At 43.3% G+C, this 27,607-nt stretch overlaps 1 protein-coding gene across 2 annotated transcripts in view; it reads left to right on the top strand.

Annotated features, from left to right (window-relative positions):
• The window catches only part of AGBL4 (AGBL carboxypeptidase 4), a 1,536,119-nt gene that overhangs the window by 1,468,902 nt on the left and 39,610 nt on the right, over nt 1-27,607 (top strand). For both annotated transcript variants that reach the window (XM_054488559.1, XM_054488570.1), the window contains exons 10-11: nt 8,981-9,133; nt 12,759-12,921. In XM_054488559.1, the coding sequence (XP_054344534.1) occupies nt 8,981-9,133; nt 12,759-12,921 (316 nt within the window). The remainder of the gene's footprint in view (nt 1-8,980; nt 9,134-12,758; nt 12,922-27,607) is intronic.

A 27,607-nucleotide genomic window follows, 5' to 3' on the forward strand; every position in this document is an offset into this window, starting at 1 on the left:
TCCTTCCTGCCAGGCCAGACCTGGCTCTTCCTGGATCCCTAGGAGATGCAGAAATGCCTCCATTTATGTGCAAGTTGAGTCAGATTGTAAGAGACTAATTAGAAGCAGGAAAAAAATACGTCTTTATTTCTCATCTTGCTGCTTCTGATGCATTTTCTCCACACCTAAGCATTAGTTTCAGAATAATCCTGAAATATATTCTGCTGAGGTCAAGGAGGCCACAAATACAGGGCTGGGCTATTGTGAATAGAGCTTAGCCCAGGTCAGAAACACTTGGGTTTGAATCTAAGATCTACCACTTGCAAGCTCTTTGCCTTGGTTTCCTTATATGATGTTATTACCCTTATAGGATTGTTATAATTACGGAACCATACTTAAGAAGTACTGCATAAATACCAACAGCTTTTATGGTGTCATGTTTAAGTGCATGGATTGCAGAGCCAGACTACTTGGGCTCTGCCAGTTACCACTGTGTGATCTCGGGTTCCCACACAACCACTCTATTCCTGAGTGTTCTTGTTTGTAAGTGATGTTTCTATCTGATAAGGTTGTGGGAGGATTAATGAGTGCCTGCCCCTGGCATAAAGTAAGGGCTATGTTGTTATTATTATCCTCCCCCATAGGTCTTCCAGATAGAATCTAGGCCCTGGGAACTTCCCACACCCCTCGATACCCCTTTCTCTTGAGTCTAAGATAGCTGGCCCATTGATTTATTTATTCATTTAGTCACTCGGCAATTGTTGCCTGAGTACTTACTGTGTGTCAGGCCCTATGATATACCTTGTGGATACGGAAGTGAACCAGATGCCGTTCTAGGCTTCGAAGGATTCACAGGCCACGCCCTCCTTCTTAATTTTTTTTCTGTTGTTGTTCATGGTTTTCATAAAACCAAACTTTCCTTGTATTCTTTCACCTTCTTTCTTCTCTGACCACTCCACAGTCTCCTTTCCTTCTCTTTTAGCTAAACTTTAGCAAAAAAATGTTTAAAAATAAAAAAACCCATAATTTATAACTAGAAAAAAAAGCTTATAGAGTAATAAAGGAAGAAAATATTTTTGTGCAGCTGTATAATGTGTTTGTGTTTTAAGCTAAGTGTTATTACAAAAGAGTCAAAAAGTTTAAAAAATTAAGTTTATAAAGTAAAAAAGTCCCAGTAAGCTAAGGTTGATTTATTATTGAAGAACTAAAATGTTTTAAAATAAATAAATAAATAATAAATTTACTGAGGCCAGGCATGGTGGCTGACACCTGTAATCCCAGTGAGCCGAGATCGTGCCAATGCACTGCAACCTCCACCTCCAGGTTCAGGTGATTCTCCTGCCTCGGCCTCCTGAGTAGCTAAGATTACAGGTGTGCACCATTATGCCCAGCTAATTTTCATGTTTTCAGTAGAGACGGGAGTTCCCCATGTAGGTCAGGCTGGTCTTGAACTCCTGACCTCAATTGATCCGTCTGCCTTGGCCTCCTAAACTGCTGGGATTACAGGTGTCAGCCACCACGCCTGGCCTCATTAAATTTATTTTAAAACAGTCATATGCTGTACAGGTTTGTAACCTAAGAGCCATAGGCTATAACCATATACCCTAGGTGTGTAGTAGGCTATAGCATCTAGGGTAGTGTAAGTACACTCTATGATGGTCACACAATGATGATGAAATCACCTAGTGATGCATTTCTCAGAACTTATCCCCATCATTAAGTGCTGCATGACTGTACTATGATTGCTTAGGGGAACTGTCTCAACTGCCTCATTCATGCCCCCGTAAAATCCATTATCTACATGATAGGCAAGGTATGTTTTTCAGTATTCCCCTGTTAAAATGTCTTTCTACTGTACATAGGATAAACTCCAAATTCTGATCCTGGCCTTCAAGGCCCTGTGTGATCTGGACCCTGCAAACCTGTCCAGGCTTAGCTCCAGTGTTTGTCACAATCTGGCTCCTGGCCTTGCGTTTGGTTTTTGAAAACAATACACTCATCCTTGCTTTAGGGCCTTTGTTTTGCCCAGGATTCTCTTGCTGACTTCTTTGAATGTCTGGTTTTTCTCCCTTTCTTTCTCTCTCTCTTTCTTTCTTTTTCTTTTTCTTCCTTCCTTCCTTCCTCCCTCCCTCTTTCTTTCTTTTTTTTCTTTCTTTCTCCTTCTTTCTTTTTGTTTATTTCTTTCTTTTCTTTCCTTCCTTTCTTTTTCTCTTTCTCTTTCTTTCTCTCTCTTTCTTTCTCTCTCTTTCTTCCCTTCCTTCCTTCCTTCCATCCTTTCTTCCTTTTCTTTCTTTCCTTTTCGGTCTCCCCTCCCCTTCTCCCCCCTTTCCTTTCCCTCTCCCTCTCCCTCTCCCTATTCTCTTCTGTTTGTACAGGAAAATCTTTATCTCCATTTCCTTTCTGAAGGACAATTTTGCCAGGAATAGTATTCTTGCTTGACAGGTGCATGCCACCACACCTGGCTGAATGGCTGGTTCTTATCATCTTTTGAGGCTTAATTCAAATGTCAGAGGCCTTCCCTGATCACACTACCTAAAGTAGACTTTTCCCCCATCCACTGTGTTATTCACCATCATGTTATTTATCTTAGTGCATTTCTAGCATGTTTCACAATCTGCAATTACCTTGCTTATCTGCTGTTTATAGTTTGTAAACCCCACCTGGGTGTTAGCTACTTAAAGGCAGGAATCTTATCTGTTTTGTTCACCCCGAAGTCCTATGATAGCACCAGGAACATAGTAGGTTCACAGTAGATATTTGCCAGATGAATGGATGAATGAAAAAGCTAGATGATAAAATATCCTTAACAGAAGGATATTTTTTAAATCTGTGGGATTCCAGGGAAGGGAGCTGCTATCCCTGAGAGCATCCAGGAAGACCTCTCTGTCAAGGGCCCATTTTCGATAAGCAGTAAAAGGTGAACAAGATGTTACCAGGAGGTGAAAGGAAGGAAGAGGATGAGCATTCTCACCTGGAGGAATAGACACAAAAGCCCAGAGTACGAGAATACCAGTGTGCTTGGGAAGTTACAGTGGTTCTAGAAGGCTGGAGTGTAGGATGGAGAGAGGCAGGAGGTGAAGTGCCCGTGGCCCATCCCCTTGGTTCCTTGAGCTGGCTGTCTGGATTTCTTATGTGGTTGTTCCTTTCTTTGTCCCCTTGAATTATTATATCCCTTTTTTTGTGGCAGGAATTTCTGCCCAGCCACATTCAGGACATATCTGAGGAAGAAAGCCTTCACTGTGCCACTTCAGAAATATATATATGTATATGCTATGGGCTGGGCACAGTGACTTACACCTATAATCCCAGCACTGTGGGAGTCTGAGGCAGGAGAATTTCTTGAGCCCAGGAGTTCCAGACTATACTGGGCAATATAGCAAACCCTGTCTCTACAAAAAAAAATTATTTTAAAATAAATATACACTATGAATGATAAAGAACCTTTGCATTATTTTGTTTATTTGATTTGCTTGGTTGATATTAAAGAAAGAGTCCTCAATTTTTCTGAAAATTTTTCCTCCCTGCCTTAGAACACAGAAATAGCTTTCATTCCTTAAAAAACAGACAGGGAGACACTTTAGTTAATAATGAAAAGAATAGATCTGGGGCTTTTTTGTCTCAGTCCCAGGGGAAAACATCTTCCTGGGGTAAATCTGAAGGAGGAATGTGTCTGGAAGTTCTCCAACACTTCTTGCTCCTCCCACACACATACCTCAATGCCTTTTTGAGAGTCTAAGGGCAATAATCTCAGTCACGGATCCCCATAATCCTTCAGCTCAGAGCTGAAGGAACCTGCATGGGGCTTGCCTTACTGTAATCAAGTAATTGTTTTGCTAGGCTGCAAGCTGAGGAGGACAGCAGGGTACAGGACATGGAGAGTTTATAGACAGAGGCCTGGGTTTCGGTCCCGACTCTGCCACGTCTTGCTGTGTAATGCTGGGCAAGTTACTTGAGCTCTCTGAGCTTCCATTTCCTCCTCTGTAAAACAGAAATAATAACAAAGCTCACCTGGCTCAACTTGTGGTTATTCCTGCCTAAGCTTCAGTTTCTTTCCCATGGCATCTCCAAACCTGAGATAAAACTCCTCTGTCCTTCCTGGATTGGACTGCCCTGGATGGTCCTTCCTTCACTGAACTGAATTTGTGATAAACTCTGAAGTGCTGCCGAAATGTGAAGGATACAGCCCCACATCAGACCACCAAGCTGAGGTTTTGGCCTGCGCCAAGGATGAAGCAGGGTAGCAGCTCAGAATAGAGAAAGACAACCCATTTCCTCCCTGGTGTCTAGGAGGAAGCGAACTCCACACTAAATGATGTTGCAAATATGCCCCAAAGTAGTTTTAATTTTATTGGCACTGATTTTAATTTACTCTTTAGGCCCCTGATTGCAAGATGAACTGCTGGCTGCTGGCAAGGGGACAGCCCTTCATCATTCTGTTTTAATTAAGGTTCTTAAGTTTGGAAGGAAAGAACGGAGATGCTCTCCCCATCCCCCACCTTCTATTCTCATTCCCAAATTGTAATTAAGGGCCCTACATTTGTGACACACACCCCTTGGTCTGGCACAGCCACAGAAAAGTACCTGGTTTTACTGTTGGAAAAACTGAAGTTGCATTTGTTTATTCATTACTTCACTTATCCTTCCATCAGTTCATTTCTTATTCATTCCTTTGTAAACCTTTAATGATGACCAGGCCTTGTTCTGGTCCTGTGGATTGAAAAAAATCAGCAATATAAGATCCCTGCCCTCAAAGAGCTCGCATTCTGGAGGGAGATGAAAATAAAGGATTATTATGTCATGTAGTAAGTGCCATGAGAGAGATATATACCTTGAATTATGAGAGCACAGAGGAGGCTGTTAACTCAGCCTGAGGGATAAAATAAGGCTTTTTGAATTGAGATTTTGTACTAGTCAAGATGAATGATATTAGCTTTTATAATAAACAATCCCCAAATTTCAGTGGCTTAATACAGTGAAGATTCACTTCTCGCTCACATCAGTCTGATGCAGATCAGGTGACTCTCCTGGCTGTTCTCTTCTAAGTGTTGAGTCGAGGATATAGGCTTCTTTCTTCTTAGGATATCATCATTTTTCACATACAGCTACCCATGCAGAAGCGCAAGAGAGAATGTGTGTGATTGTGTATGAGGAGTTTTATGGGCAGGTCTTGAAGCTATCATCATTGCCCACATTCCATTTGATCCCAACCAAATAGCCAGGGGGATAGAAATGTCAGTAGGGAAGAGATGCACAATTTAATAAATGGTGTTGAAACAGTGAAATATAACCCTTACCAAGACCATATAAATTGAAACTGAAACAAAACATTGAAAACTAAACAACAAAACAATAAAATGGAAGCAACAGTAAAATAATTCAGCCAGGAAACCGCAAAAGAAAAGATTGATAAACTGTGTCAAAAATCAGAAATTTAAAAATTTCTACATGAAAAATACATGAACAGAAGTAAAATAGAAAGACAAATGACAAAAGTATCTAAACACATAAATGTTAATTTCTATAATATATAGCTTCTCTAAGTCAATAAGAAATAAAACCCAACAATCCGATTTTTTAAATGGTCAAAGGAAATGAACAGAGTTCTTAGAAAAGAGAATGCAAATCACTTTTATTATTTATTTATTTTTTTTTTTTATTTTTTGAGATGGAGTTTCACTATTGTTGCCCAGGCTGGAGTGCAATGGTGCAATCTCAGCTCACTGCAACCTCTGCATCCCGGGTTCAAGCAATTCTCCTGCCTCAGCCTCCCGAGTAGCTAGGATTACAGGCGCCCACCACCACACCCAGCTAATTTTTTTTTGTATTTTTAGTAGAGACGGGGTTTCACCATGTTAGCTAGGCTGGTCTTGAACTCCTGACCTCAGGTGATCCACCCACCTCAGCCTCCCAAAGTGCTGGGATTACAGGCGGGAGCCACCATGCCTGGCCGCAAATCATTTTTAAGCATAAGAAAAGATGCTTAACTATACAGTAAAAGATAATTATACAGTACTAAGAGAAATTCAGATTAAAACTAATCTTAGGTATTACTTTTCACCCATCAAATTGGCAAATACCAAAAAGTTTGATTCTACCTATATTGTCAAGGTAATAGGCTAGGAGTATTCTGCACTTCTAAGGTCAATCTGTCACTATTAATCAGAATTGCAAATGCACATAGGATCCGGGAATTTCACTTCTAGGAATTTATTATTTTATTATTATTTTTGTTGTTGTTGTTGTTTTTGAGAAGGAGTCTCGCACTGTCACTAGGCTGGAGTGCAATGGCATGATCTCGGCTCACTGCACCCTCCACCTCCTGGGTTCAAGTGAGTCTCCTGCCTCAGCCTCCTAAGTAGCTGGGATTATAGGCACCCACCACCACACCTGGCTAATTTTTTGTATTTTTAGTAGAGATGGGGTTTCACTATGTTGGCCAGGCTGGTCTCGAACTCCTGACTTCATGATCTGCCCGCCTTGGCCTCCCAAAGTGCTGGGATTACAGGCATGAGCCACCGCACCCGGCCAGGAATTTATTTTACATTCAATTGTATATGTGTGAAATAATGTATATACAAATTTCATCACTAAGTCATTCTTTGTAACAAGAAAAGATTGGAAATACCTTAAATGTTTATCGATAAGTAACTAGTTAGTTTATATGTGGCTGTCACAAAGAGTGAGGTAACTCTTTATTAATTAAGAAAGAATCGCCTCCAAGATATATTCAGAGAACAGCAGATCTGAATGGTGTGTTTATGGTGCTACCACTTGTGTGTTTGGAGCAGGGGGTTTGGGTGTGAGAGGAAATATTTACTTGTATATGCACAAACTGTCTCTGGAAAGATATGTGCAAGCCTGATAGCATTAGCTATCTCTAGGGAGCAAAACTGGGTGACTGGTAGAAGGGAGATTTTTTACTATAAATTATTTTATATCATTTGACTTTCAGATTATATGATCAATCAACATAATTCAGGTGCTGGTTCTTTAAAGTGAAGTCACATCAGCTACCAGGTGTCAGGATGGGACAGTGGAAGCCACACCTATATGGTTATCAGAAAAATGTAACAAAATCACACTTGTACCCCCATAAATGTATACAAATAAGTTTTTTAAATTTAATTGTTTTCAAAAAAATTTAAAAGTAAAAGAAAAGCTAGGTTCTAATTCTTGCTTCTTCACTAACTTGCTGGCCAACCTTAACCAAGCAACCTCCCCACTCAGAGCAGGTCTGAGAAAGGTCAGAGAAACTGGTTTCCAAGGCCCTCTCTAGCTCTGACATTGAGAGATATAAACTGTAGCTTTCCTTACACATTTCTTAAATCATCTTTCTACCTCCTCCTTTCCTGTGCAGCTCATCAAAAGCTCACAGGAAAAGACAGACAATTGAAGAAAATAAAATTGTGAAGATGACTTTTATAGGGCTCCTGTTGAATCATTGTGTATTCCACCTCCAAAGCTGAAAATGATGAGTTTAATATCACACAGAGCAGTGCATCTTGTATCTCCCAAAAGACAGCTTATGCTACCCAGAGAACTGGGAGCTTGGCAAGACACAATTTTTCACTCCAACTCTGAGGCAAATGAAATGACAGTCATTGAGCCCACATTCTAGAAGCAACATGGTTTTCATTTGGTTTTAACTTCATTTAAAAGCATCCCAAGGAGGGAGAATCCTTCTAAATGTGCACTTTTCTTCCTTCCCAGGACTATGTACTAGAAAGGGGATGGAGAAGTGGCCAGATTTTGCCTTGGCTGTTTCTAGTGTTGGCCATTGATGACAATAAGTTAATTGTGCAAGAGGGCAGGAGGCCTGAGTGTCAGTCCCTGTTATTCTGTGAGCTTGGGCAAGTCCCCTCCCCATGCGGGTCTTCCCTTATTCTTAGAAAGGGTTAATGCATATAAGCTGCGCTGATACATAAGAAGGGAAGATTGGATTTGAGGGCCATTGAAGATCTAATGGCCTAAAAATCACCCCACCCCCCACATCCCCTGTTGCATTCAGTCCATTACAGTATGTGGAGCAATCTCTCTGGGGTTGTTTGTTCAATCATTCTGCATGTAGTTACTGAGCATCCTTTACTTACAGGCACTGAGCTCTTTATAGACAATCCTCCTACTTTCAGGGAAGGCTAACAAATAATACCGTAACAACCAAGAAAGTGCCTTAAATATGTGTAAGTAGAGAGCAGAGGTAGACTGGTCAATGCCATCTTTACAGACTACAAAGGCATTTTCCTTCATGCATTATTTATATGCTGTTGTGGGGTAGAGCTGGCATCATGACACAAGGCTAACTAAAAGAGTTAACTAAGACTTCATATGTAAAGTTCCAAGAATGGTGTTGGGCATGCATTATTTATACAGTAAGACAGTAATTATTATTTTTTATTTATATTACAAGACATCATCAAGAAATATAGTAATTATTATTGCTGTGTTTGATTCCCAATATAATGCTCTGAGGTTTGAATTAAAATACCCATTTTTCAGATAAGAAAGCTGAGGCTCAAAGTGGGGACATGATTTACACCAAGCTTCCCAGCTACAAATGGCCAAGTTGGGGCAAAACTGCAACCAGGCCCAAAGTAAATACAATTGTGTTACCTGAAAGGTATTTCTCATTAATCAGAGAAATAAATTCCACTAATGTCTAGTCATGAATGTGTTAGCTGTTCTGAGTAAGTAACATCATGACTTAACCCAACCTAAATTTCACTTTTTCTGAAGACCTCTTGAAAGGGATGCTAATAGTAGTGCTTTCAGACCCTGAGGGAAAACCATGTTAAAAGTGAGGAGGAATTGATCCTCACCTGTCTTAAACCCTCCCCTCACATTGCAAATGGCTGCTAAATCTGCTGACACACAGGGTCAGCTTGATGTGTGTGTGTGTGGGTGGGTGGGTGTGGGGGTGTGTGTGTGTGTAGTGTAGTGTCTGGTCCCTTATACACAAGCTCTATGGCCCAGACTTCTCATTTGTTATCCTTTCTCTCAACAGAAAACAAGCCTGGAGTTTTATATTGACATCCACGCCCACTCCACCATGATGAATGGCTTCATGTATGGCAACATCTTTGAGGATGAGGAACGGTTCCAGAGGCAGGCCATTTTTCCCAAGCTCCTCTGCCAGAATGCTGAAGACTTCTCCTATGTAAGCCAGGAGTTCTCTCTCAGCCAGCCCCAGCCCCCCAACACCCTACCTCCCTGTCTTCCTTCTCACTCAGTTCAGTTTGCTTTAAGCTCCACGGGACATCTAACTCTGTGCCAGGTATTGTGTGGGTGATGAAGATAGAGGTAAACAAGATGTGCCCATGTCCTCAAGCTGCTCATCACCAGTCAGGGTGGGAGACTCTTTGAGAAGGTAGCATTTTGGCTGGCTGATGAGCTGGCATTTGTTTTTGTTTTGGGGTTTTTGTTTTGTTTTGTTTTGAGACAGGATCTCACTCTGCCGCTCAGGCTGGGGTGCGGTGGTATGATCATGGCTCACTGCAGCCTCTATCTCCCAGGATCAAGTAATCTTCCCACCTCTACCTCCTGAGTAGCTGGGGCTACTGGCTAATTTTTTTTTTTTTTTTTTTTTTTTTTTTTTGAGACGGAGTTTCACTCTTGTTGCCCAGGCTGGAGTGCAATGGCATGATCTTGGCTCACTGCAACCTCCATCTCCCAGGTTCAAGTGATTCTCTTGCCTCAGCCTCCCGAGTAGCTGGGATTACAGGCATGCACCACCACACTTGGCTAATTTTTTGTATTTTTAGTAGAGTCGGGGTTTCTCCATGTTGGTCTGGCTGGTCTCGAACTCCCAACCTCAGGTGATCCGCCCGCCTTGGCCTCCCAATGTGCTGGGATTACAGGCGTGAGCCACCACGCCTGGCTGCTACTGGCTAATTTTTTAAAATTTAGTTATTTATTTTGTAGAGACAGGGTCTCACTATGTTGCCAAAGCTGGTTTCAAACTCCTGGGCTCAAGTGATCCACCTGCTTCAGCTTCCCAAAATGCTGGGATTACAGGCATGAGCTACTGTTCCTGGCCTTCTTTAATGGAGTTGACTCTAGCATTAACAAGAAAAAGAAACTCACTGAGCACCTACCACATGTCAGACCTTTCCTCAGGGTCCGCTTTTACCAATCCCAGTTCTTTTGTATAAGCACACCCATCTGCTAACAGAGGTCATATGCCCACCATTCTTTTCTCCATGACTGCTTCTCAGCCTCAATTTTTTTGTAATTGCTGGATGATAATTTCTATCCTGCCTGCATTATAGCTTCCTGGAAGGGCAAATGCAGTTTTTGATATAAAAGTTCTTTGCAGGCAGTAAAGACTTCAACAAACTCCAGAGACAGTTGCTGTTACCACCCATCTCACATGCTGAGAACTAGAGAGGCTGTGGGGTGGGAAAAACTCATAGCAAAAGCAATATTGAAAAAGGGCAGGAAGAGAAGATAAGGAGGGGATCAGCATGTGGTGTAGCGAGAGAGCTTTTGCACATTTTCCTTTGTTTTGATACTAAATCTCTGGGGCCTGTTATTTCCATGTGGCCAGAGGGGCAGAGGCCCACAAAGGTCATAGAAATTTTTGAAGTTGATGAGCTGAAAACTCACCTGCCCATTGCTTCAAGCCAGGACATTAGTGGAGATGATGAATTTCTCTGTGTGGTAAGATGCACTCTGAATCCCAGAACCTTTGAATGTCAAACCAGGAAAGGAATTGGCAGATTATTTAGTCCAGTCCCCTCTTTACACCTGAGAGTAAAGAGTGGCCCCAGAAAAGATGAGTATTCAGCGTAAGGTCACCCAGCATTTAATGATAGAATCAAAGCAGGTAGCTCCCCACTTGCAGCTGTGGGGCAGAAACAGCCATGCCTTTTTCTGTAAGAATCTCTATAGGATGGCCCTGTCTATTTGAGACCACTGCAATTTCAGAAAAGAATGTGGCCTCCTTAGTCCAAGTTCCCTGGAAGGCTGGGTCGTAGGCCTCAGAGACCCTCCTCATGCGGTGAAGTTTCCAGGGACTACAAAAGGGGCGCAGTGTGAGAGCCTTATTTCTGGGCTTGCCTGATGTTTCTGCATTGCGGCCTCCTTAAGGGTGGGAGTCAAGGTCATCTCTCCTAGTCCAATTGCTGTCTCTTCTCTTCCCTTCTCTTCTCTTCTCTGATCCTCAATGCCCAACTCTAAAACAGGAGAGTTGGAGTTTACTACATGGATTTCAAAGGTCTTTCAGATCTGACATTCTATGATTTTCTGATTTTTCCTTTACCTTAAAATAGGCACACACACACACACACACACACTTCTCTGTTTCTTTCACAGTCTTTCTGTGCCTTTCTTGTATTGGTGTTTATCTCTTTTCCTTCTTCCTTTATCTCCTGCTGAATAAGATATATATTCTCTTATTAAAACCATGGTCTGTTCATTTGCTTAAATTTCCATGGGTTAGCATAGAATGCCCTTCTAACCCCAAGTGAACTGACCCTCACAACTCTGTAAAAGAGATATCAGTTTCACCTCCAAGTTACAAATGAGGAAACTGAGGCTAAGACAAGTAAGTCAACTTGCCTGACATCATGCATTCAGTGGGTAGCAGAGCATGTCTTTGAACAGAGGACTTGAGAGTGACATGCTTGTTCATTTCTCTATCCACTGTGATGAGTGCTGTCAACATCTTAGTAAAGAAGCAGCCATGATCGCTATGCTCTCGTGATTCTGGACATGAATCAGCTATCCCTAGGGGAAGCAGAGTCTTTGGTTTTCTGGAGTCACTTAGTTCTGGATTCAGATTTGTGCTGTATCACTTACTTGCTCCACCTCTATGAGCAATCTCATATGCCTCATCTATAGAGAGGACACCTCAGTTTCCTCATCTATAGAGAGATAAAATGTGAACACCTACTTCAAGTGGTTATTTTGAAGCCTAAATGAGATACTGCCTGGGAAACAATATCATAAAATTGAAAGCACTGCCCAAATTTTAGGGTTTTGTTTTTGTTTTTGTTTTGTTTTGTTTTACTTTTTTTCTTTTTGAAGAATAGAGCCATCCCAGCACTTTGGGAGGCCGAGGCAGGCAGATCATGAGGTCAGGAGATCAAGACCATCCTGGCTAACACAGTGAAACCCTGTCTCTACTAAAAATACAAAAAAATTAGCCGGACGTGGTAGTGGGCACCTGTTGTCCCATCGACTCAGGAGGCTGAGGCAGGAGAATGGCGTGAACTGGGGAGACGGAGCTTGCAGTGAGCCAAGATCGCACCACTGTACTCCAACCTGGGTGACAGAGCGAGACTTCATCTCAAAAAATAAATAAAATAAAATAAAATAAAATAAATAAAACAATAATAATAAAAAAAGAATGGAGACATGGTCTCACTATGTTGCCTAGGCTGAACTCACACTCCTAGGCTCAAGCAATCCTTCCACCTCAGCCTCCCAAGTAGCTGGGACTACAGGTGCACACCACCATGCCAGGCTCCAAATGTTAGTTCTGATTATCATCAAAATGTAGTTGCTTCTTTTTCCTCTGTCTACTTGTCCCTGCTCCCTCTCTCTCCATTCATTTTTCCACAAATATTCGTTGAGTTGCAGTTACTGCACCTCAAGAACTCTGCTTGTTTCTGTCATTAATTATGTTTATTTAATCAGTCCTTATAATAATCATGTGATAAGGGGCTAATATCCCACTCTTCAGGTGGTGAAGCTGAGACCCAGAGGTGTTGAAAAATTTGCTCACAATCCAATTGCCAGCAGGTGCCGTGATTCTCTCCTCCCTATTCTGTCTTTCACAGTCCAGCACATCCTTTAACCGGGACGCTGTGAAAGCAGGAACTGGCCGTCGCTTCCTCGGTGGACTCCTGGACCACACTTCCTATTGCTACACCCTAGAGGTCTCCTTCTACAGCTACATCATCAGTGGCACCACGGCTGCTGTGCCCTACACTGAAGAAGCCTGTATCCTTAGTCCCCACCCAGCCTTGGGCCAGCCCTCATCCAGTCGAGAGTATCCAAGTCTGACAGGTCAGGAAGTAGGCCCCCAATTCAGGTAAGGGCTGAGACTCTCAGGTGAGGATGGAAGTGCTTGTTCTTCTGGTGGCGTCTTTGGATTGTCCAGTTTGCCTCAGCCCTTAGTATGACACTCCCACCCCAATTGCCATGTTCCAAATCTTTCCCAGGCCAACCGGACCCATGGCCTGCCCATATCTTACTCTGCTTCCATCTCTCTCCCCTCTCTTCTCTCATGATGCAATGAGTCCTCTGCCATCTAAGCTATGCAAGTCCACAGGCTGGATGACCACCCCCAGGGCTGCTGAGGAAGAGCTTGATGATCTTGACTCCTTCTAACCCTGAACATGCAAATCCATATTTTCTCTTTTCATCTTTTGTCTAACCTGTCCTCTCCCACTTTCTCTTCCCTCTACTCACTATTTCCCCTTCTACTTATTTTTCTCCCCCTTGTTCCCTCTCCTTCTATGCCCTCCTCCTCCCTCCTCACCTGTCCTGTGCTTCTCTTTCCTTACTTCTTTTTCCCCCTCCTCCCCTCCTTTCTGTCCTCTCTCTCATCCCATCCTCCTTTCCTCTCTTTCTCTCGTCTTTGCCTGTCTTCTGTCTTCCTTGTCTTTCCCCTCTCATCCTCTGTGCATCTTTCTCTCTGCCTTTGCATTTCCTTTGACAAATTCCTTTTCCTCTTAGTTTCTTCATAAAATTTCTCTGAAAACTCCCAAGACTTCCATGATGAAATTAGAAGTTATTTTCTTGTTTGCCTAATTTTTTAGGGATTATATAGTAACTCTAGTTTCCTGAGTGTTGATTTTAATATCAAGGTCACTGCATCAGAGCTGTAACAGATCGTGGCAGATTCTGCTTTCCCTTATCCTTTGTTTTCGGGTTGATCTATGTCTCCTTTCCTAACACTTAGTTTTCTCAGAGAAGTGGAGGGAGGAGGAAGGAACTTTAGATGAAATAAACTCTGTATTTCTGCAAATTCCCCCTCCCTGGAAGTAGAAGTGCTCTTTTTAGCATTTTTTCAACCCTTGATGAGTGTTTATGGAATTCCTCTGTGCAGGAAAACATCTTTTCTGAAAGTGGCATGACTTAGGGCTAGTCCCACCAGCCATTTGCAACTTGGTGGCTCTGTTTGTATGTGTGTGTTTGGGAGGGTTGGCGGTATGGTGTCCAGGTACCTTGCCAGGAACATTGGAAGTAGGGCAATGGCCCTAGAAGGAGGGGCTGTCAGGGGGTAGGCCAGGTGTTAGAGCAGTGTTCCACATCCTGTTGGACACAGAGATATTATGATTGGAACTGAGAATTCCCTATGGACAGTCATCAAGACTGAAAGTCATCTTGCAGTCTGCTTTAATACCCACCTGACTCAGCAAGGCCAAGGGAGTAGGCTCTGCTCTGAGGAACAGGGTCTGTGGGTTCCAAAGTCCTGGCCACCTGTTATGTGCCACACTGCCCCTCTTCATGCCCCATACACACATTAGATGATGTATATGGCCTATGGCTTCTCCAGAATCTGCTAACTCCTATAATACATGCATATGCTTCATTCCACATTGTACTTGCTTTGCTCTCCCATAATATTATGGCAAAGGGACAGAGAGCTGCCTGGAATAAGAGTTTGAGCTTGTGCACTAAAGGGGATTCTGCAACCCTTATTCATAGTGAGATGAGGGTCCCTCCAGAGGATACCTGCACTTAGTTTGCTGTTGTTTTTTGCTGTCCAATCTGACAGGTTCTCCTACCTTTTCTAACACTTCTGACATGCTTTTGTCTTAGAAGAAAATGTGTTTCTTAGTAGAAAGCCCACCCTTGGTTCAGGCCCAAGGTTTCCACCCCTCAACAGCCAACCCTCATTTATCAAAAGTAAACACACCATTAGTACATACCAGGAATCATAAAAGGCACCTAGGGTAAAATACTGAATAAAAAGGCACGGTTCCTGACTCACAGAACTTTCAGTCTACTTGGGGAGACAGAAAAGGAAAGAGATCATTACAATATATATGATAAATTCTGGTGGAGGAATTCCAGAAGGCTCTGGGACATTTTCATTTGACAAGTATATATTGAGTGCCTGTCATAGGTCAGGTAAAGTTCTAGGCACAGGGAATGTAACAGAGAACATACTAAAGACAAGAATGTCTTTACATGGGGGAAAGAGGGAACTCACACACAGTCCTGGGAGTCAGGGAAGATTTCCCAGGAAAAGAGACATCTAAACTGAGATTTTTTGTTTGTTTGTTTTTGAGATGGAGTCTCGCTCTGTCACCCAGGCTAGAGTGCAGTGGCATGATCTCAGCTCACTGCAACCTCCGCCTCCTGGGTTCAAGCGATTCACCTGCCTAAGCCTCCTGAGTAGCTGGGATTACAGGTGCACACCACCATGTCCGGCTGATTTTTGTATTTTTGGTAGAGATGGGGTTTCACCATGTTGCTCAGGCTGGTCTCGAACTTCTGACCTCATGATCCACCTGCCTCAGCCTCCCAAAGTGCTGAGATTACAGGTGTAAGCCACTGCACCCGGCCTAAACTGAGTTTTTAGTATGAACTAGTAAAACTGGGTGAGGGTGTTGTTGAAGGGAGGATGTGGTAGACAGAGAAGGGAGTACAGAAGGTATGGGCAGGAGCTGTAAGTGGTCCCTTACGGCTGAAGGACTTCAGACTCAATGATAAGTCTGAAGTGGAAAGCTGTAAGAAGTTTGATCTTGAATGTAGACAATGGAAGGACAGATTCGAGGGGGCCAGTATTATAGGCAGGGACACGCATTAGGAGGCTGTTATAAAAATCCAGGTGAGACAATTATTGAATGAGGATACCATACGAAGACCAAGAAAGCAACTAGAAGAAACTGGACACACACAGCATGTTAATGAAAATGTACTAAACATTTATATTTGACTAATGTAATTCCTTACAGCAATAAACAGTAAAACATTCCAATTCAAAAAAAAAAAAAAAAAAAAACATCCAGGTGAGAAATAATCCAGGCCAAGACCAGAATGGTGGCTGTAGAATATTTAGAATGTGGAACTGAGAAGACTTGGTAACTGACTATTTGGGAGTGGCAACAGGGAGTGGGAGCTCGTGATTGGAAGGGGTTAAGGTGAATAGAGAGGCTATGCACAAGCTGAGCAGGCCATGATACTGACGGACCTACCCTGCCTTGTTCTGTCCTCTAGAGGATGAAAGGAGGAAACAAACTGCACCAGGGAAGCTCAGGCTGATTCAATGCATGCAAGGGTGATTTAACCTGGGTTCTGTTTGAAATACTTAAAAAAAAAAAAAAAAAAAAACAACTCTCATTTCATAACAGAGGGAGACTTCAGGGAGACAGATTGTGATCTTTGTTGGCTGCTGGCTCCATGTCCCAATCAGAAAAAGAAATTACATGGTCTGATGGGAAAGGCAATGTGGTCTGGGAGAAAATGTCCTCTAGACTAGGAATCAGGAGACCTGGATTCTGATGACAGCACCAACATCATCCCCTGAGAGCACCGTTCAGCAAGTCCTGTAACCTGTCTGAGGTGAGCTTCCTCACCGTTACAAAGGGACCAAGGACATTCACACTTGTCTAACCCCTGCTGTGGGAATTAAATAGAGATATTTATTAAAATATCTCTTTGCATATGGTATTATGCAAACAGAGCAGACTTTCGATTCAGACATATCTGGGTTTGAATCCTAGGCTCACCCACTTACTAGATGTGTCACCTTGGGCAAGTTGTATAACCTCACTGGGCCTCAGATTAGTTTCCTAATCTGTAGCAGGAGGACATAATAATACTTAACCTCACCAAGTTGAAATGAGGTTAAAGGAAATAGCTTGTGTGAGTGTGCACTGTGAACTAAATATTAAGTGACATTGAAAAGGTTTATGTGACTGTGAATGAGGACCACTGTCTGTGTGAAAGAAGATAGATAGGGCTGTTACAGCAAGAGATCAGCGGCTGTTGTTAGGGTTTGTAGGGCAAAGAGCATTGGTGGGGTCATCACAGTTGAGGATCTTGTCTTGACCACAGAACAGTGACTGGTTCACACAGTGGGAGATGTGCCATTCCATTGATGGAGTTTCTTGTTTCTGTCATCCAGGGTGCCCCCTTCCTAGTATCATGGAGGCCAGACTAGCTAGCTAGAGGATACTGGATGAGTATAACATCAGGAAGGGCTGGGGATGCAGAGAATCCCAAGGGATATTTCATCTAGGTCCAGAATAGTATCCACCGCTCCACAGACCAGAGCATATGTGTCCATTGGTTCAGTTCTTCTCCTTGGAAAAGCACCAGCCAAACATGACCAGGGTTTTGCTCTCTGACTTCCCTTCTCCACTATATCTGGGAAATAAAGAAATGGACATGGTTGTTGGTGCTTACCTGGCTGTGTGACCTTGTACTAGTTATCTCACCACTCTGAATCTGTTTCTCGATTTGTAAAATAAAAATAGTCCTCACTTTGCATGGTTATTGGGAGGGTGAAATAAGGCACTATATCTGCATTCTCCTAGTACTGCCTGGCATCTGGTAGGTACTCAGCAAATGTTCTTGTCTTGACTTGTCTCAGCCCCATGCAGCCTACATGGCTTTCCTTCTGTTGGTTGAATCTTTAACTTGACAATCTGGCTTTGGAACTAGCAACTAGTATTTGAATTCTGACTCCACGCTATTACGGGTTGCCTCCAGCAAGTCTTGTCCCCTCTCTCAGCCTCTGTGTGTAATACTTCCTACCCATCAGAGTTTTGTGGAATAAAATTATGTGTGGACTTGATCACTATTCTAGTTCCTCCCAGCTGTGACATTCTAAGATGTTCCTGATTCTAAAATGTAAGTTATATAATTCCATGCTTACATGAATTGGATCAATAATCCATGGATTATCAATATTCCATGTTACCGATAATCCATACTTTTTATTGAGTTTTAATATTCAGTGATTCCATGAACATAAGAGTTTCTAATTTAATAGGGAAAATCAATACAAAAGTGTCCCAGGCAGCTAGTCAGGCCAAGCCAATAGCTACTTTCATTCTTTTAGTTTAGGGGTTCTTAACTGAGGGGCTTACAGATGGCTTCAACAAAACCCTGTGAACCATTTAAAATGTATGCAAAGCTGTGAGTAAATATGCAGAGTTCATTTTTTGGGAGGAAGGCCCATAGCTTTCAACAGAACCTAAAAGAGAGACATCCTCAGAGGCTTCTGCCATGGCCGGTGGCCTCTTGGCCTCTCTCCTGTCCATGCTGTGGCAAGAATACAGCGCTGCTGTCAGAGTCCTGAGTGTGAGTTCTCTTTTGCGTCATTCTCGCTGAGAGCCCTAATCCCATATTTAACCACTCTGAACCTCAGTTTCTTCATCTGTAAAGTGAGGGTGATTATTTATATCACAGGATTGTTGTTAGGGCTACATGGGAGAATGCATGCAGATAAATCACTGGGCGTATAGTCTGTGCCATTAAATATTAGGTCCCTTGCCTTTCCTTCCTGTCATTTGTTGTTTTTGTGAAATGATAAATTCCTATGAATTTTGAACCATTCTTCAGGAAACCCTATTTACATTTTACTGGCCTGCCAAGTAATAAATATGCTCTGTCCAAACGATTTGAAAAAGAGGGAGAGAAAGGCTAAACTGGAATCATAAAGTAACCCAGAGCTTATCTGGCATTTGTTTATAGTCTGGTTACAAGCCAAGAGGAAATAGCTCTTTGACATAATGGATGAGAAAAACATTGGAAACAGAGACCTTGGGTCCTGAGCAGACTGGTTTCCACCCAGGCTTGTAGCTGTGGACACACTGAAATAAGAAAATGCTGGCTCTTAAGGGGAAGGGTATGGCTGATGTGGTCAAGAGAAGATGCTGAGATATCAAATTCAGTTAATTGGGTTAATCTCATTTCAGAGCCCATATATGCCTTGCACTGCATCCTCTGAAACCTACATCAGACATTGAAGCTATCGTTTATTTACTCATCCATCCAACCAAACACATTAGACACTAGAAAAAGACAGATGAAAAAAGCTTGGTCTCTGCTTTCAAGATGAAGACAGTTTTGAGGGGAGGGAGAAAGGTAGACAGACAATAGCATCACAGAGGGATAAAAGTTCTGGCAGAGGGGATCTCTGCTGGTTGGGGAAGCAGTGGGAGTCATCTAACCCAGCTGGGGTGGTGCAGGAGGGAGTGGGAAGAAAGGCTTCATGGAGGAAGGAAACTAGGGCTCAGACTTCTAGGATGAATGGAATGCAGAGGGAGAAGTACGGGGGAGAGCCCAGATGCCAGAGAGAGGATGCTACATCCAAAGGATTGGAGGGTAGCTGGGGCTGGGCCAGAAGCAGCAGGTGATTAATAAATATAGGCAGAGCCAGACCATGGAAAGAAAGAGAAAGATTTGTGAAATATGTAACAGGTACATTGAACAGGCAGTACTCACAAGGTGCAATTATGAAACAACTTTATTTTTTGTCTCCCATTGGCTTTATAGATAGATAGATAGAGATTATAAATCTAGAGATATAAAAGCTCTGGCAGGCCCCATGAGTCTCCAATCACTCTCAGGAAATTACAAGTTCTCTAATTAATTCTAGTCACAAAACAGTCTCAGTTTAGCAATGACTATGTCTGGTCCAATGAAAAACATCAAACCTCTTCAAAGTAAAAACCCTCCCCATCCTCTAGCTCAGACCTGTCTCAAATAGGCTGCTCATGTGACCTAGGGGTTAAGGTCTGGCTCACTTCTGTTTCAATGACTTGGCTTCCCAGCCTTTCCCCTCAATCTGGGTAACAGTAGCTGTTCACTCCTCCAAGATTGAGCAAGGTGAGGGAGAGGAGAAAAGGAATAGGGAATAGGAAAGGTCTTAGGGGACTAGTACTCTCATGAGACAGCACGGGCAGTCCCTCACAAGCTTCTTTAGACACACCCTCTCCTGATGCTTGAGCTCTGTTGATGTGAGCAGATGTGTCTGCTCAGTTCAGTTGCTTATGTTTGCTTCCTAAGCCTCTGGTGATCTGATGGTTTACCTCTGTTGGGGTCACTATTCCCCTCCACTGGCTCTCATGTCTGAAGGTGAGCTAAAGATTGTGAAACTGGTTTTCTGGGTTACTTTTGCAAGTCCTGCATGGTGGTTTCATACTTCACTCTGAACTGTGATGTCTATAGTCTTGGGATCTCAGCCGAAACTACAATTTTAAAAGTCCCGTTTTAACATGTTCCAATATCTAACAGGTAGGATTGAGTATTCTTTTTTTTTTTTTTTTTTTTTTTTGAGACGGAGTCTCACTCTTGCCCAGGCTGGAGTGCAGTGGCGTGATCTCAGCTCACTGCAAGCTCCGCCTCCCGGGTTCATGCCGTTCTCCTGCCTCAGCCTCCCGAGTAGCTGGGACTACAGGTGCCCGCCACCATGCCCGGCTAATTTTTTTTTTTTTTGTATTTTTAGTAGAGACGGGGTTTCACCATGTTAGCCAGGATGGTCTCGATCTCCTAACCTCGTGATCCATCCACCTTGGCCTCCCAAAGTGCTGAGATTACAGGTGTGAGCCACCATGCCTGGCTGGATTGAGTATTCTTGCTGATTGTTTGGATATGGGGTAGAGGAAAGAGTCAAGGAAGATGCCCAGTTCTTGATTTGAAAACAATATAGGGCTGGGGGCGGTGGCCCATGCCTGTAATCCCAGCACTTTGGGAGGCTGAGGCGGGTGGATCACTTGAGGTCAGGAGTTCGAGACCAGCCTGGCCAACATGGTGAAATGCCATCTGTACTAAAAATACAACAAAAATAACAACAAAATAGATGAACTTGTTGGTGGGTGCCTGTAATCCTAGCTACTTGGGAGGCTGAGATAGAAGAATCACTTGAACCCGGGAGGCGGAGGTTGCGGTGAGCTGAGATCATGCCATTGCACTCCAGCCTTGGGGACAGAGCAAGGCTTCATCTAAAAAATAAATAAATAAATAAAAAACAATATGATAGATGATAGCTGGTAAGGCCAATCATTTAGCTACAGACTATTGGAGAAAAGGGTTGGAGAGGGGGATATTTTGAGCTCTGTATGTAATATATTGAGTATAAGGGGCTTATGTAAAATCCAAATGGAAAAGTTTGGTTGGCAGAGGGCTCTATAGGCGTGACGTTCTGGACACAGGCCTGGGCTTTGGATAGACTCAACATAGATTTTTCTACGAGGTACTATAAAGTCACAATGAAGAAAAGATTTTCTTGGTATACACAGTCAAGGTGGGCTTCTGCTTGATAACTTGGTGAAAAGAAAGCTAGACTGTGGGTTAAGACCCCAGTTCCAGTATGACCTTTTGCCTCTGACCCCCTCATAAAGCTATGTGGCCTTGGTTAAATCACTTCACCTCTCTAGCTAAAGCCTGATACTAGGTGAATGCAAATGAATGAATGAATGAATGAATGCAAATGAATGAATGAATGAATGCAAATGAATGAATGAATGAATGAAGTGGAAGCAGGCCTCACCCAGCATCTGCTAATCCACTTGGATCAAGAACACAGCAATGAGTTATGTGATCTCTACTGTTCAGAAACAGTATCGGCATCTGTATGTGGTTGGGGATGGGTACTGCCTAGATATTTGTTCTTGCCAGAGAGCCTTCACTAAATTTTCGGTGGAGGACAGAAGAGTAGGAAGCAGTCAAGTTTCACCTATTGGTTGGCATCTAAAGATACCTAGGTACTTCCTAGTTCTTGTGTGTCATTCCCAAGGTCAAAGCTTTCTTAAGATTCATAAGTTAAAAAAAACTTGCATCAGAGGGTTTTGGGAACCGAAGTCTAAACTGTACTGAAGTCTGTTGATTTTTTTCTCCTCCCTACAGACATGGGTTAGAGTTTGATCTTTAAATATGAATCCTTCTGATTGACTATCTGGCTGAATGAATGACTAATAATAATAGTAGCAGTAATGGTAAAAATAATAATATTGAGAATGTGCTTCATGAAGAGGCTCAGGTCCCTGCACTAGAGCATCAGCTTTGCCTGTAACTTGTGACGTAAGTTTGAGGAGGTCTGTTCCTTGCTTTGGGTCCTAATTTTCCTATCTTTAGCATAGAAGATGAAATGATGTGATCTTTAAGTTTATTTCCAGAAACACAGAGAATCATTTGATTTGGGCATTTGAGATAGTATCTCCATTTCACAAGTAGGGAAATTGAAGCCCAGAAAAATCAACCTACATGCCCCAGGCTGCACAGCTACTAGTGTTAGAGTGGGAATGTAAAATCCAGATTGATCCAGCTCAAAGTGTGTGTTCGCTCCACTCTGCCTGCTAGGTTTTTATCTAACCTTCCTCCCTGCTCTGTAATCTTCCCAGTTTCCCTCCATTTCCTGTTGGACAAGAGCCTTTTCTGAACCCTGTAGAGGTTGGGACCTACCAGTCAGCCCTTACTCTCACCCCTCTCTCTGATCGGCATCCCTAGCTTTGACCTGTTTACAATCCCTGATAGCCCAGTTGCAGCTCTGCTGGATGCTGCCCAGACCCTCTCTCTGCAGTGCCCGGCTGAGCTGCTGCCTGTTGTGAGCCCTGCCTTGGGCTGACTGCCTCTCACCTCCAGATCAAAATGTGCCCCTGATTTCTGAATGTCTCCTGCCCAGGCCTGGAAAACCTAAACGTTATTACCTTCCCCTAGCCTCCCTCATCCCCTCAAATGAGGTTTCTAAGGGTTTTATCTGCTGTTGTCAAGTTTATGGCCATAATTCGAAATGCTGTTAATATTACTGTCAGCAGAGAGCTACAAATTACAAAGTTGTAAAGTTACTTTATACTGATAACTGTCAGCCTTCACTAGCAGCACCCGCAAGCCTCCATGGAAACCAAGTCGATGATAAAGAGAGTTGATATTGTTTCAGGATTATGGCTGTTAGCTGATGGTCAAAAGAAATCCTGGCTGGTTCCTAAGTAACTTGAACCTGTTTGTCTATATGAATATTCCCTTCAACTTATGCATATAATACTTGTGTTCCCACCTTCTTATTGCACAAGTGTGGGGAGAGCCCAAAAGTGGAAAGACCCTTTACCCAAGATTAGCTCCAACCAGTTTCAGGTTTAGGTCTAACTTTTATCAGTCCAAGGACAATGAGAGGGACTGTCTGCTATGTTGTAGAAGCTTAATAAATAATTGTTGAATGCATGAATGCCTGGAACATTTGAGGGGAGCTTAATTGGACAATAATTGGAACAAAGATATTGAGTCATTTCTGCCTTTAGAGTAAAAAGAATAAAACAAAAGCAGCTTTGGAAGTAATGATTTGGGGAAATGAGGTTTCCTGTGCAGTAAAATGGTTTAGGCATCTTAATTGACACTATTAAGTTTGATATTGATCAACAAGGCAATGTGTCAACTCCCACATCCACCACACTACCCTCCTGCCAAAATTGAAGCTGATTTTGGCTGCATTCACATAAATAGATTTGGGGAGTAAGGAGGTGTTGGCCTTTCTTTGCCCTGCTATGTCAACGACCCTAGGAACTCTGTGTTCATTTCTGGCCCCCACTCTATGTCGAACATTGATAAAATGGTGCACAGGTCCTGAGGCATCAGGTTGGAAAGGGAAAACAAATCTAGGTTTAACAACTGCCCTGGTTTGCCTGGGACTGAGTGAGGAGTTTCCCAAAACAGGGGACTCTGTGCCAAAACCAGGACAGTTCTCAGCAAACAGAAATGGTTGGTCACCCTACCCAAAGCTATGATATATGAGGAACTGGTAAAAATAATTAGGGATATTTTCTTTGGCAAGAAGACATTTAGGGGCTACATATTTGCTTTGGTCAAATCTCTAAAGTAGCGGTCCCCAACCTTTTTGGCACCAGGGACCAATTTCATGGAAGAAAAATTTTCAATGGACCAGGGTTGGGAGGGGAGATGGTTTCAGGATGAAACTGTTCCACCTCAGATCATCAGGCATCAGTTATATTCTTATGAGAAGTGCACAACCTACATCCCTCATATGCGTAGTTCACAATAGGGTTTGCATTCCTATGAGAATCTAATGCCACTGCTGTTCTGACAGGAGGTGGAGCTCGGGTCATAATGATCCATCACCTGCCACTCACCTCCTGCGGTGCAGCCTGATTCCTAACAGGCCACGGTACTAATCCATGGCCAGGGGCTTGAGAACCCCTGCTCTAAAGAGCTCTCATGAAGCAGAGGGAGTAGATCTGTTCTCTCTGGCTCTAGAGGCGAGAACAAGAGCCAGTGGGGGATAGCTCCATTCTGAACTTTTATGGGGAAGATAAGGACAGGGAGGGTCTGGAATCCAAGGCTACACTCACTGAGCACCTATGCTGCACCAGGCCCTATGCCGGTTTCTGGGGATGCAGAACTGAGTGGCTGTAGCCTATGCATGGTGAGGTTCCCAGGTGGTGGAGGAGATGGGCAGGAGAGTGACTGCAGGACAGTTGTGACAGATGGGAACACAGGACATGGAGAAAAGGAGCATCTAACCTAACCTTGAGGGGATCAGGGGATGGGAGGAGGTGCAGGAAGGAAGCACCACCACTTTTGCCAAGTCTAGAAGGATGAGAAGGGAGCAAAGGGCTCTGCAGGCCGAGAAACTAGTGTGTGCCCAGTCCAGAGAGCTGCTTTCCTCCTGTGGAGATGTCTGGGCCTTAGGTGTGAGTTAGGGAGTGAGAGGCAATGAGGCCGGAGAAGGCTATGGGAACCAGCTAGTGAAGCACCAGTGATCTACAACCACACCAGTGCTGCCTGGAGGTCACTGTGGCAGCAGCAGGCAGGATGAGTTGAATGGGGTCAGTTGGAGATAGGTGAACATATCATAAGCAAATGCCACAGCACCTCACCAAGTAACACCCGCCTGCCCTTCTCACTCTTTTCATTTTTAAAAGGATGTGTTCCTGGGAGATTGGCTCTGAAAGTAAATCTAAGGATCTCCTTCCTCCTGATTCCCCTCGGGAGCCCAGATCCAGTTTCTCAGATCATACTGTCTGGCCAGAAGTTTGGGATATCTCCTAGTGGAATGTTGGGTATTGGACAGTGTTTTGATGTGAGATTCATGAGCCACATACTTTATTAATCCAGTCTCTGCTGCTGACTTGCTGTGATCTCGAGCAAATCACTACCCTGCCCGAGATCCCATTTGTAAAACGAAGGGTTTGGACAAAGGACCTCCATCCTTCAGGCTCATTCAAAGAGTTTATTTAATTTAGATCTAACATTTATTGAACATCTACTACGTGTAGGACATGGTCATGTTAGGATTTGCTGTGACCCCTGGGGCCACAGGGCCATTCTCTACAGGACCACCAACTCTCCCTTTCTTTCAGAAAGATGCTAAAACTAGCACCTCATACCTCACTTCAGGCTGCATGCCCAGCCAAGACATGCTGCCTGTCTGGGATTTCTTATCCATCAATATTTTCCTCAAGATGATAAATGTGCTGCCAATAAGAGGAGGCAGCTGCCAACTCTGTCTCAGACAAGGGCCTTTAGCTGGGGTTGTGGCCGTGCTTGGCTTGTTGATGTGTCTCAAGAGACAGGAGGTGGGAGTTGTGGCTGGGAGGGATGCAAGTTGGAACTTAGAGGGAGGAGGAGGTCGGGACCACTGCTCTCAATCCATGCAGTATCGGCCATGAGTCAGTGGAGAGGAGAGAGAGAGGAGATAAAGGATGCTTGGATGTCAGTTCAAAAAAAAAAAAAAAAGAAAAGAAAAGAAAAAATATACATATTTTTATGGTATTTATGAAGCTCCTGCAGAATGCCAAGACCTGGGTAAGCCATCCAGAAATAAACAGCATTCATCAGTGTATAAAGTGTATTCGGAACCATCATTTCATTTGATCCCCACAGCAATCTGTAGAGATGAGTATTATTATCTCTATTTTACAAACAAGGAATTCAAGGGTCATAGAAGGAGGTGCATTTTGTCTCTGTGTTCCTATCCTAAGCCAGGACCAGTCTCAGGCTCTAGAAGTACAGAAACTCAGAACTGGATTAAGAGGAAGCCTGTCCAGGTGGAACAGTGCATAGGTGGTGGGGCAATATCCTCACAGAAGCTTGAACTTGTTTCTTCTGATATTAAATCCTCTGATTGCTCCACTAAAATGCACTTTCTTTGAAGAAATCAGCCATATGATTGAGAAGCTAATAGCTGAAATATAACAGATGCCATTGTTAATAATAGAATGAAGTAAGCATAGCCTTTGGAGCCAGGCTGACCTGAGTACAAATCTCGGTTCTGCTATTTATCAGTTGTGTGAACTTAGGCAAGTGACCTAATCTCTCTGAGCCTCAGTTTGTCCATCTGTAACGATGATTATTATATTTACCTCACAGTGTTGTTTTGAGTAGATGGAAGCAAAACAAATTCTCAGGTGCCTAATAGATTACCTGGAACATAATAAGCACTCAATAAATGATGCTCTTATTATTATTATTACTAGCCAAGTACCCAGTTGGATGAAATCTGAATAATAAATTCCTAGGTTATCAGAAGAGATGAAATCTGTTTGGATTATAGGTTTCATGGAAACTTCCATGAAGGGTTCTTAAGATTCCTAAGAGGTTCTTCAGATTCTTAAATAACAGCTTTCTTAAAGGTGTGTTCAGAGTACTCTGATATCCCAGTAGAAATCTCTGTCCTTATGTACATAGTTTGGAACTTTTACCAGGACAAATTCACTTAGGATTAGTCTCAGGACTCAGTCTACAGTTAAGATCTGTGACTAAAGCCAGGGTTCAGTCTGTGACTGGGATTTGGTATTTGATGCTCTGCTAGAAACAGCATATATTAGCCCTACTTAGTCTGGTGTTGAGGAAACATGTCATGATAAAGAGTTAAGACACTCGGGCTCTCATCATGGAATTTAAGAACTGGAAAGTCCAGTGATTTTAAGTTTTTAATGTGAATATAGACAGCTGACACTTCATCTGTGCCAGTTTCCCACTCTTCCTACTGCACCTACCTTGTAAATAGCTGGGCAGATCAAATGGCATAGTAGGCGAGAAATGATTTTGAAAACTATTTCACCCTGGACTCAAAGAAGGGATGATTCCTGGTGAAGGGGAAGAGCAGGAGGGGGCTGGGGAGAAGTTGGAAGCATGTTGCTCTATTGGACAGAAAGATCTAGAATAGGGAAGGGGCAGGGGCAGGGCCTAGAGGAGGCGTTGGGCGTGTGTAGAGGCAGCCACAGAGGACCCAAGTCAGTTTAATTCCCAGCCTGTGTTAGTAGGGATGTGCATCAGAACATAGCTCCATCAGAAAGATGCTGGCCACAGGGCTGGTAACCCACTGAACTGAGCAACAGTCTGGACTCTCTCCAGCTCCTTCCCTCTGCCACTTGTCTTTGGGGGACCACTAGCTGCGGCTTTGTTGCAGTTGCCTGAGGTTGAAGTGCCCTCTCCTGGCCCCCAGGGTGCATGGCTGCTGTGAGAGGCTCCCTTCCACATCGAGGATTGGAAGGCAGCCTGGTCCTTTGTCAGGGCTAAAACCTATGCTCTGGAGGGCTTGAACTATCTTTGTGGGATTGGAGAGGGGAGAGGCACCCCCCTTCAGTTCTCCCAGGTCTCTGTCTGCATAGCATTCCTCTTACCTGCATAGGTCATCTCTCTTTCCTCTTTCATTCCCCATTTTGTTTTCATTTTTGTCTTTTTGTCTTTCTATTTGACTCTCCCACAC

This window comes from Pongo pygmaeus, chromosome 1, assembly GCF_028885625.2.
Source record: "Pongo pygmaeus isolate AG05252 chromosome 1, NHGRI_mPonPyg2-v2.0_pri, whole genome shotgun sequence".
Classification (NCBI taxonomy): domain Eukaryota; kingdom Metazoa; phylum Chordata; class Mammalia; order Primates; family Hominidae; genus Pongo; species Pongo pygmaeus.